Source organism: Lepidothrix coronata, unplaced genomic scaffold (genome assembly GCF_001604755.1).
Source record: "Lepidothrix coronata isolate B3197 unplaced genomic scaffold, Lepidothrix_coronata-1.0 Scaffold154, whole genome shotgun sequence".
Lineage (NCBI taxonomy): Eukaryota > Metazoa > Chordata > Aves > Passeriformes > Pipridae > Lepidothrix > Lepidothrix coronata.
This window is the reverse complement of record NW_016690334.1, coordinates 495,581-506,854: the sequence shown is the minus strand read 5'-3', so window position 1 is coordinate 506,854 and position 11,274 is coordinate 495,581. Positions and strand designations below refer to the sequence as shown.

General features: G+C 46.1%; 2 protein-coding genes across 2 annotated transcripts in view; one reads left to right on the top strand and one right to left on the bottom strand.

Moving 5' to 3' along the window:
• LOC108504190 (neuferricin) overlaps positions 1-3,367 on the top strand; it is a gene marked incomplete at its 5' end in the record, with an annotated part of 5,515 nt that extends 2,148 nt beyond the window's left edge. Inside the window, one exon of the mRNA XM_017828865.1 lies at positions 598-3,367. Within this exon, the coding sequence (XP_017684354.1) occupies positions 598-811 (214 nt within the window). The remainder of the gene's footprint in view (positions 1-597) is intronic.
• Positions 3,368-3,522: 155 nt separating this feature from the next.
• ANKFY1 (ankyrin repeat and FYVE domain containing 1) overlaps positions 3,523-11,274 on the bottom strand; it is a 32,280-nt gene continuing 24,528 nt past the window's right edge. The window contains exons 16-22 of the mRNA XM_017828837.1: positions 10,934-11,131; positions 10,410-10,557; positions 10,088-10,178; positions 9,513-9,637; positions 9,155-9,301; positions 8,566-8,656; positions 3,523-7,243 (exon numbers count right to left, since the gene is read on the bottom strand). Of these exons, the coding sequence (XP_017684326.1) occupies positions 7,111-7,243; positions 8,566-8,656; positions 9,155-9,301; positions 9,513-9,637; positions 10,088-10,178; positions 10,410-10,557; positions 10,934-11,131 (933 nt within the window). The 3' untranslated portion in view covers positions 3,523-7,110. The remainder of the gene's footprint in view (positions 7,244-8,565; positions 8,657-9,154; positions 9,302-9,512; positions 9,638-10,087; positions 10,179-10,409; positions 10,558-10,933; positions 11,132-11,274) is intronic.

The following is an 11,274-nucleotide window of genomic DNA, read 5'->3' as shown; positions in this document are numbered from 1 at the left end:
TGAGCTTGGGTGCAGCCTTGGGACTGGTGTAAGAGTTTACAGGTTTAAAAGCTGATGTGGTTGGGGGAACAGGCAGGATTGGGCCTAGGAATAGACATTTAAAGGTGTAGAGACACAGTGAATTAGCTGGGGAAGCCTGGTTTAGTGGAAGGTGTCCCTGCTCATGGCAAGGGGTGGATTGGATGATCTTTGAGGTCCCTTCCAACCCAAACCACTCTGTGATGACGTGTGGTCACCTGTGAGCAATGAGGTACCTCCAGAAAAGGCACTTTGCTGTGTTACACAGGGCTGTGATTCCTTTTCCGGCAGTGGAAATGTGGGACACAGAAGTTGGTCGCTCCCAGAAGGGTGGGAGTGTGTAGCAGCAGTGATGAAACCAGGTTCAGGCCTCGGGTTTCTGAAGCACAGCCAGTAAAAAAGGTATCACAGAGCTGTGGGATGGGGGCTGCTGGGAGCAAAGTCGACCTCAGTGGGGTATATTGTTCGTTCTAATTCCCCCAGATTGCCTTGGGTTTTTTTTTTTTCTAATGATTCTCTATGCACTGGAAGCATTTCCATGGGTTTGACTTGTAATTTATTTTCCTTTTCCCTTCCCAGTGGGGGAGTGAGCAGAGCCTGGGCCGGAGTCCCTCGGAAGCTGTACCGCCCTGGCTCCAAGGGGAGTCACTGCGTGTGTGTGAGGAGCACAGGGCCCCCCTGGGGCCACCCACCCTCCTCCCAGCACAGTGACAGGGGGGACCTGGATGACCCTCACCTGGAGGAGTACGAGGGCTGCCCTGCCCTGGCCGAGCAGTGTGTCCTCACGGGGTGATTCCAGGGGCTGGATTCCAGGGCACGGAGAATCCTGCAGCGGAACATTACACTGTGGGTGGGCAGCTCCAGCTCCATCCCTTCCAGCTGTCTGTGCAAATAACAATTCCATGTTATTTGTGGTACTTTTTAACCTGTGGAGATGGAGCTGAGGGAGGGGGGGAAACACTTTAGTACAAAATCAGTAACAGGGTACTTCCTTTGTTCCTGTGGTATTTTTACAACTGTAAGATGCACGGCCTGAATTCTATTTAAAAACTGCTTTCTTGTGCAGCCAGGAAATAGATGTTTGTGTGCACAGTGGTGGGACATGCTGGGTGTTGAGGCAGTGGGGTCAGTGAGCACAGAACTGCTGCAGCATCACTGACCTCAGCTCGTGCACCGTCCTCAGGCCAGGCTGCATTTCTGTGCTGATGCTCCTTCCCAGGCACCTGATTTGCTCCAGAGAGTTTAAAGGTAGCAGGGAGAAGCCTGAATTTCTCCTCCAATTAGGGTACACAGTATCTGGGAGCTTGTGCAGTTGGGTTACACACAAGCTTTATCAATGTCTTGGAGTACAAAAGGCAAAGGCCAGAGCTGGATTTCCTTCAGTGTTTGCATTAGACATGGGAAGCCACCTATGAGCACCCTCCTGCTCTGTGATTCACCACTTTCAAACTGTTCAGATCAGGAGTGAGTAAGTTTTAAATAGCTTTTATTGCCTGTGTGGCAACACAACCATCCAATAATCTGCCTCCTCTTTCCATTCTGGTCTATGACATCCTCCCATCTGGTGCCCATCAGACTGAGCTGGATGTGTCCTCACAAGGCCCAGCTCCCTTAAAATCCGTGGCAAAATTCAGTATTACAAGTGATTCCCAGAAGACCAGGGCAGGTCATTGCCATTTTTCTGCTGAAAAGGACAAATGAACACCTGCACAGGGCCCAGGCACTATAAGCCCCAGGCTGCAGGGAAGCAGGTGCTGGTTTTGGTAGAATCTGCTGTTAAAATCAGCTCCTGGTGTAGCTGAGCCTTGAGAGACACCCAGATCAAGAGTCCAGCAAAACACAGTCTCTGCTGAGCTGTGGTCAGTTCTTTTCCTTAGGGCAGCTACCACCTATTTATAAGCAGCTGGAAGGTGTTTATAAATTCATTTTTAGCTACTGCCACCTCTAAAGAAAGACCCCAGATCTAAATGATCAGTTAATTAGCAAGCTTAGAGGAGGCTGGGCAGTAAATTACTTCAAAGTAACAATAATCACTCCCTTGCTGGAGGACTTTTACATCACTTTTCACTGATAAAGTTCAGATGCTACAGCTGCCATGGATGGAGCCACAGGGCAACTTAAACGTGTAAATGCTGGTTGTAATAGAGATTTAGGGGGAGTTGTGGGGGTTTTAACCTAATCCTGGTGTGTTTCTTTTCCACCATCACCTTGAGAAGCCCCCCAAGGCACTTCAGGCAGCTGTTCCCAGTGACAGGGGGAGTGGGACATGTGGGGCAGAACTGAACCAGCTCTGGGGGTGGAACTGCTCCTTTCACACAACACTCCTGAGGATGAAGCTGAGTGAGAGGTGCAGGAGAGAGCTGCAAAGCTTCACTGCCTCCAGGACCTTGTGGGCAGGGGAAGTGCCAGCATGGCCTTTGCTTTTAGACAGCACCTGTTTAAATGCATTTTCTTGTTAAAGTGGTGAAACCATCCCCCAAGATGATTGGAATACCTTTAAAGGAACTTTCTAAAGCTATTTAAACGTTGCAGCAAATTCCATATTATTAAATAGTGTAAGAAGTAGTTTGTGAGGGCAAGTCAGGCCTAGTGAAGGTGGACCAGCTCTAACTTCTAAGCAAGTTTGATCTTGCTGTAACACTCCATCACTACACCAACAGTGCTGAGGGGATGGTTTTGATTGCAGGAGCTACACCAAAATCAAACTCCTGCAGGAAGGCAGGGCAGGAGGATTTTGCTCTAAGTTAAAGTTGGTTGAAAACCAGTTCAGTTTATTTCTCAGTTTAGTGTTTGGAATCACCGGGGGGGAAAGTTTGTCTTGCACTGGGAATAAGTCACCTATTAAAGCAAACAGGGAGACACCCTCACTGACCTGAAGTGCTCCAGGAGTGTCGTGCTTGGACTTCCATTGAGCAGCTCACCTGGATTCTCCCATGGCGGAAAAGGGTGGGAAGAAAAGAGCAATAGAGAGAGGACAAGTCACCACAGTGTTCTAATAAAGCTCACCATCCATCTGGACTTTAGTAAGTTTTATTAATAAAAGCCTAATGCACCACAGTGGCACCCCGGGGGCCTGGCTGGCTTTGCTGTTGCAGTGGGGTTTTCCTGCTCCTGAAGTGAAGCTGCAGCAGCTCTGTGCCCTCCCAGGGGCTGGGCTGCCCCCCAGGACACAGCTGAGTGCACCAAGTGTCTGCCACTTGAACTGATTCACTCCAGGAACCAGCTCCGGCCTGGGGGGAGCTGGATTGTTTCACTGATTACACATAAGTCTGGTATGAGGCATTCACATAGGTACAAACTACAGATCTTGTCAGCCAAAAGAAAGTGTAGCAGTTCCACGTGAAAATGAACACCTGGAATAATTTCAGAACAAAGAATAAAAGCTGTCATGCCCAACTGGATGCTGTATCCCTGGTTTTCCTGGTGGGTTGGAAGGATAGCTGGCAGAGGGGACAGCTCTCTCCAGGAGCAGATGTGTCCTTAGCAAGGTTTCACCTCAGGATGCATCGTCTAGTTCTGCATTTTATTACAAGTAGAATCATTACACAACAAAGTAATGCATATTGGAAAAATACATTTTTACAATGACTCCAGACAAACATTGCAGATAAAATGCCATTGTTCTAAGACTTCCTTTTCTATTTCACAGAGGGTATTAGAAGGTTCAGAGTTACTTCTGTCACTCGTACAAGCTTTGATTTTTCTAGAGACAAGTTTGCTGCAGTACCCACCTCTGCTGGTTACAGAAAAGAGAGGACTTGCCTATTAACATTTGATCTACAGAACAATCCAGCCTTGGCCTCCCATACTGTTCCATGTTAGTTTAGAAGCACTACTGAGCAGTTGTACAAGCTGTTAATCTCCAGCACAGGAAGTCATTAAGGCATGTCAGCTTTTAGCCAGCAACTTACTCTGGAGTACCTTGAACACTGACCTTCTCACTCCACTCAGTGGTGTGAAACGGTGACTGCACCTTGTACAGAGACACAAAATCTCAGACCACATTTTGTGCTTGTGTAAGAGTGCTGGGTGACTGCAATCAAAAGGAATCCAGTCTCAGAACAAAAAGCTACAGCACGAACCACCCAGACTTCCCAGGCAGCCCTGCTGAAGTGCCTGGAGCCTGGTGTGGCAGCAGCACTTCCAGGGACACCACTGTGTTCTCCATTTACCCTTTTGTTCAATGCTTGGCAGACTTGAGTCTGAAGTTAATAGATACCACTAAAAGACAGCAGGGGGAAGGGGGTGGGGGGTTTGGTCACCACTGTATAATGCTACAAAAAGGGAAGAGCAGTTGTTTAGAGTTCGAAATGTGTTGACCACCACTGTGTTACCAAGTGCCTCGTTCACATTTGTACCCTGCAGTGGAGCATTGCCAGCAAAACTCCCAAAAAGCCTCAGAGGTCTGAGAGCCCAGACCAGTACTAGGCAGAGTGTGTGATGGGCTGAGTCCCACCACTTGTTGGTGGGGTCAACCTCCTCAGCTGAACTAGAAAAGAACTGACTTGGGTTTTGGTTTAAGTTGTTGAGCTTTTCCCCTTTAGCTCTGGCAGAAAGCTATTCAGAGTTGGCTGGAAGGAAACTATCTCAAAGGCACTTTAAAATGATCAAATTTGCTGAATTTAGTTGCTTTAATGAACACTTCAGACTGTACATTTATCAATAACCTTAACTGTCATTTCAGACTTCAGTAAGAAAGCTGGGACAGTACTAGCTGTAAACAGCAAAACAGGAACACTACAGATGGTTTCCCAAATCTTTCAGAGTTTTACACAGTTTTAGTTAATATTCTACTTTCTAAAAGAGCAACTAGCCAGCCTTAAACTTGCCATTCAGTTGAGTTTTCACCACATCCACACTTTTCCATCAGTTAAAAGCTTGCTTATTCTATTAGAGCTGAGCTCCCTGTTCCTTTGCCCCTTCCAGAGAAGTCACTGAAAAAGTGATGTTTCAATGCTTTAGCACTTACATGTTGTGCAGTTTTCCAACTGAGTTGAAGTCCATAGGCTGTGGCCTTGGAAAACCACTCCTCTACCAGTGCTACCAGTGTCTGGAAGCATTCTGAGCACACACTTACCCCTCCACAGCTCTGCAGCTCCAAACCAAGAAGGAAGTCAACGTGTTCCCATGGGACACACTACAGGCAGGATTCTTTCACCAAATTCACTCTCTCCACATTAACTTTCACTGCTACAGACTTAAAGCCAGTGACACCCTGAAACGTCAGAAAGCAATGGACTAAAAGTACAATGTTTGCCATCACCTATTTCAAAGAACCCAGACTGTAGCTTGCAGTTGACTGACACCATTAGTTCAGTCACCAACATTAACTGACACCACTGTAGTCCCACATTCACTTACAATATCATGCCAGAGATGCACCATTTGGATTAGTAACTGTGTTAAGAGACCAGCTGTGTTACCCAGGGCATTCTGTTGGAACAGGACAGCAGCAGACATCAAACAGTGAGACAAGTTTGTATTGTCACCCATTACTCTTCCTAGTGTTACAGGGGTGATTCCAGTTACAACATGTGCATATTGGGAGATCAAAGTGCAGATCAAGTGAGACTTGACGTGAAATTCATTGTGCAAACGTCAGCAGTTACACCCTCTCCTCTCCTCTCCTTGGACAAGTTTGAGAACAACCTCAAGCAAGTCTCCCCTACAGCAGCAGTCTGGTTTATCATCTCATCTGACTCTTTAAGACTGACAAGTCACTGTCACCAACTGTCCATGTGTTCACTGGAAATAACAGTCATTACATCAATGCACACCAGTTCATGGAGCACAGATGAGGAATGCTGGGCTGAGTCTAAACTACGTTCATCTCTTGGGATAAAAACAGCCTTAACATGGCATGTAGTTTTGCTTAAGTACCCATTTTTCCTAACTGAAGCCTTTGGCCATCAAATCACAACTTGGTCTACCGGGAAAGTCCCTTCCCGTCTACCTGCACAACGTGGTGATGGGTTTTCACGGATCAACCATGTTTAAAAGAGCATGACCAGCCTAGATTAAAATACTGCAGCTTACTCCTAATAGGAAGCCTCCACATACAGTCCCACTCACCAGCAATCCTGCTGAAAATGGACCCAAATTTAGTGTCTCGAGGTGCAGCACATTCTACACTGGCAGGGCTCCTGGCTCTCCCCCAGCAGTCACCAGGCTCTGTAAACCAAGCAAAGTGCTACTGTCCCCCTCACGGGATTCCTAATGCACTTCAGCATTTATTGCTGTACTGTGAGTTTGACTTGCCCAGGTTTAGTGTTTCTCCTTTAGCACATGCTCAGGCCTTTCAGCAAACTCAGCCATTTGCACAAGTTCCCCGGACTGGCAGGACCAGCGACGTAAAAATGAAAGTGCAACAAAGACTGACAGTTCTAGCAGGGATGAGCAAGAGCATTTACTGCCTAAAGCAATCCTGCACTTCTGAACATGCTAAAGCTGATGAGACTTTGCTGAGGAGGTATCAAGATGTGGGTCTGCAATTCTGACTGCTTCGCATCAGATGGTGTAAAGCTTTCTGTTGTAAGGCCACAATTCTTGAGCTATACTTAGAACTACCCCGGGTTTGAAGAGTTTCTTGAAATGAACAGTGGTTGCAACAGCTCAGTTTAGCTTCACAAGAAGTCTTCTCTAGAGAAGGGGAACATTTATCTTTAAGACAAAGCAAAGAAAGATACCTGGTTACCCTGAAACTTAATGCCATCTCTACTAAGCAGCCTGAAAGCCACAGGACTTAATAGAGTTGCTCAGTGCAAAGCACCATGTCAAGGACAGACCTGTTTTGCATCGATTCAAACAGTCTAAATTTCAGCTTCCATACCCCACTGCAACTAGAAGAGGGTCTAAGTTCTTTTGTCACTTGGTTGCCACGATCCACTCGAATTCCTAGTGAAGTCTATCACAGCCTGATACATTTACAGTCATACAAAGTCATTTATACCAGAGTATATCATAACAGGGTCCTTAATTAGTTCAGTCTATTGCAGAAGACATGTATAGGCCTCCTCTTCCCTATCCAGAGGGCTTGTAAGCAGAGCTGCTGTCAGGAGCACTGACTGGGAATCCCTTTACTTCCACAGCATACTAGGAGACTCCTCCCAGAGTCAGGACATCAAAGCAGATGTTGCAAACTCGGACTGGCTTGTTCAGATCAAATTTTATGATGGGAATCTCCTTTGTTGAGCACTTATGGCAGAGCAGGCGTCCACAGTGTCGGCTGTTGGGAGAAGAGGGGTGGGAGAAAAGTGAGTTCACTCCTAATGAACACCAGGATTGTAGTCTTTATGACATTCTTTATCAATGCTGTCATCACTAAAATGGACAGTACCAACTGAAATGCTATGTTTGTCTTGTATCTTCTGATATCTCTCATGGAAGAGTTTACTAATGCCAAAACCACACGATGCTTCTGTACCGGTCAGTCAACTGGTACAACCTCAACTGATCCACCTGTGGTTTCCCTGGAACACTGGGTTAAGAAAATCTTAGCTTAACTTCCCTCTAACCCAGCATGTTTGGAGAAGTTCAGACTAGCTGAAAAAGGCAACTCATATCTACATAAGAGCAACTCGTGTCAGCATTTTCAGCCCTTACAAACAGAACCCCAAAGCTGAGCTGGCAACAACTGCCCAAATCTCTCTCCTGTTTCAGAGCGGGTCAGCCCCACACAGGGCTGGCGTGCTCCCTCCTGCCTGTCCTGGATAAAGAACAGCCAGAGGGCTGTCCCAAAGGCTGTGTCTGGCTAAGCTGGGCTCTGGGGACAAACAGAGTTGCAAGTCAATCATCTTGCTCCATAAGTAGTGAACAGCCTGTTGAGCTCTCCTGCGTGGCAGTGGGCTGCACACCAGGATCTCCCCTGGAGCTGGGACACCTCTCGAGGTTACTCACGGCTGAGAGTGTCAGATACTCAGTAAGTGAATTGGGAATAAGTGCTGAAACCTTGAATGTTAGCTAAGTGATCTAAAGGATTGATTGCACATGTATCATCCTTCAGACATAAGCCATTGGCCAAGCCTGGGACTAAGTCTGGATCCAGTCACACCTGAACTCCCAGTGAGGACTTTGGAACACAAGGGGTCTTCTGAGCCTCAGTTTTGTCTGACCCATTCCTCTATACAGTAAATAATCAAGTGTACCTTGCCATCAAGTCTTGCTAAACCACTGCCACCTTTACCACTGAACTTTGTTAACTCACTGTCCTTTATCAACACAATACACTGTTCTCCCTTTGAGTGAAGTGCATCAATCTTTCCATGACAACTACTGAACGTGGGCATTTAAATCCTGTTTTACTACTGGAACTTGGACAGGATTTCTCATTTACAACCAGTCAGAATATTAAATGCACAAACTGCTTAAGATAGGATTTTAGTCAGACCACAAGTTACTGATCTAAGACAGGGTGGAATGTTTCAGCTGGATTAGTGGTTATACACCTGCATTAACATGGAGGTTCCCTAAACCACCAGGTGGAACAAGCCTAACTACATTTGGAAGAGGAATCTTTCCTTGTAAGCACAGCAAGATGGGTCACGTTACCAGTGATGTTTTCTTGTCGTGACTCCAAATTTGGCAGTGCATTCGTAGCAGTTGGAGCCATCACACCAGGGAGGTTCTTTTGTCAGCATATCTGTTAGAGGCAAAAATGTAAAGACAAAATGGGCTCAGACACCTCTTGAGTTCACTAAACATATTAAGGAGGCTTTGTCCAGTTTTAGGTTGCAGCCAGCACAATGGATCTAACTACTCTTGCAGTCTTGGTTGTAGACAATGTTTAGTTGCTTTCAACATCATCACATTACCCACAGCAACTACACAGCAGCAGTTAAAAAGCAGTGTCTGGGTTTTAAGCTATATCAGACTACACACCCAGCCAGGAGTTTCCATGTCTATCCTTCCAGGAAAAGCAATATTTAAGTTTGACAGGTCTGCATTGTACAACTACTCAGCTGATTGTGAGAAAAAATAGTATTCCTACCCCCCCCACTGAAAGTAGTATAAAATTCACAAGTTCAGCCTGTCTGGAACTACTGTCATCTAAGTCAGGTGTCCAGAGTTCTTTCCTTCACTGAAGTATCCCAGAAGCATAAGCTAAAAACACTTTCCCACTGCAGCCAGTGGTACTCACCCAGCAGCCTAAAGAGAAGCTGTTTTGTAGCAACTTGGTAGTTGAAGATGTTGACTCCCTGGTTGTTGTTGACTCCAAGCCGAGCTCCAGCTCTCACTATTGCACGACACAAGTTGGCATTTCCCTTCATGTAAGCCAAGAGCAGCACTGAAAAATAAAAGCCAGTTCCCTGCTAGCAGAGTGGTGGGCTGTGGTACCCTCAGTGCAGAGCAGCATCTTTAGTTTTTAAGTTTCTGTGCAATGTTTGCATCTTATTGTATTTAACATATTACTGCCAATTATTCCAGCTTTAAAAGTGACATACCATGAATACAACTTGAGTGGTTTTCAAATTCAACAGCTGTTGAGTCTCACCCACCTGTGTTTCCTTCAGCATCAGGTTTGTCTAGAGGGTACTCTGGCATACACTCCAAGAAGAGGTCACAGATGGCTGCTGCATTATCTTTCCCATATTGTCCCAAAATATGCATTGGTGACTGGCCTCTGGGGAAAAGAGTTTGTTATCCTGATCAAAGTCTGCTTGCTACTGCAGTTCCTCATCCAACTCTCCTTGTTTTCAAGTTTGGTTCAGACTTAAACCATTACCTCAGTAACTCAGTACCACATAAACGGAATATTCTGAGTTGGAAGGGACCCAGAAGGATCATCAAGTACAACTCTTAAATGAATGGTCCATACAGGGATCAGCCCCACAACCTTGGTGTTATCAGCACCATGCTCTAACCAACTGAGCTTATCTCAACTGCCTACTTTAACTTCCTTTTCTTAGTGTATACATATAATTTCCACAGCATCATCTGCACATTTCACTCGAATTTGTGTATAAATATTATAATACAAGCCAAATCCTTGTTGATTTTTTAAACCAGTCATGTAATCATACATTTTAAAACAGAATGTGGTTCTTTTAGTCTCAAGACTATAAATAATTACCTGATATTAAAGGCTTCTGCATCCACATTGCACTCTGTGAGGAGGACCCGGATGTTGTTCAGCCGGCCGTGCATCACTGCCAGATGAAGAGCTGAAAAGTCAAAACAAAACAAGGTCCAAGACTCTGAATGTCAGCAATAATTGCAGTTAATAAATAGATTAACAACCCCCCCTTCCACTTCTCCCATCTTCCCTCTCAAAACCTCTGATTTCTTGGACCTTCATTCTGTTCCACCTCTGCAGAACAAGCCCTGTCAGTGGGCTCTCCCCACCCCCAGACCTACTGAAGTGTTTGCACTGACTTGTGTAACTTGACATTTACCGTTATTTCCATTTTCATCTACAGCTGCAAAGTCCACTCCATTCTCCAGAAGGACTGAGCAAATGGTGGGCAGGTCCTGCTGTGCTGCCAAGTGAAGGGCAGTCTGACGGTGCTTGGTCAGCTCGTTCACCTGGGCCCCTGCCAGCAGCTGTCAGGGTGCAAAAGGGACACGGTCAGCGATGCCTCCAGGGCTATTTCTTTACTTCTGTGAATGAAGCACACAAGACTCCACTGCACAGAGATACTGCAGGGCCTCCAGCACATATAAAATGCTGTCATTACTGAGCTGCTGCAACTTGTGTTTGTGTTCAAATGCGTAGAAAGGGCAAGGGAAAGGTTCTTTAGGTGAGTCTGCCCAGGGATTGCTGCAAACCTGGGGGAGCTCAGCAACAGCACAAACTAAGGGAACTTTCTGTTTCAGAAAAAGTGGTGTCACCTTCAGGTGCCTTCTCCAGGTTACAGGCACTGTGTGTTAAGCCACAACGTGCATTTTTAAGCAGAGGAAAAGCGACTCCAGCACGTACCAGATTGCGCACGATGATCTCGGAGCCAGCCTGGACTGCCAGGTGGAGAGGGGTCAGTTTGGAGGCATCCTGGACCCTGGAGTTCACATTTGCCTGGACACTGATCAGGAACAGCACACTCTCGATGTCTGAGTTCTGAACAGCCACATGGAGGAAATTCCGGCCTTTGTTGTCAACCTGTGGCAGAAAGGGCACGAGAAATTAAATCCATTACTGCTGCAGAACAAGTTGTTTTATGTAGCAGGACACATTTTCACTAAGAGACATTTGCTCCATCTACTTGAACTGTAGAATCTTGTTCCTTTCACTGGCTGACACGAGAGACTTATCTGTTAATCACA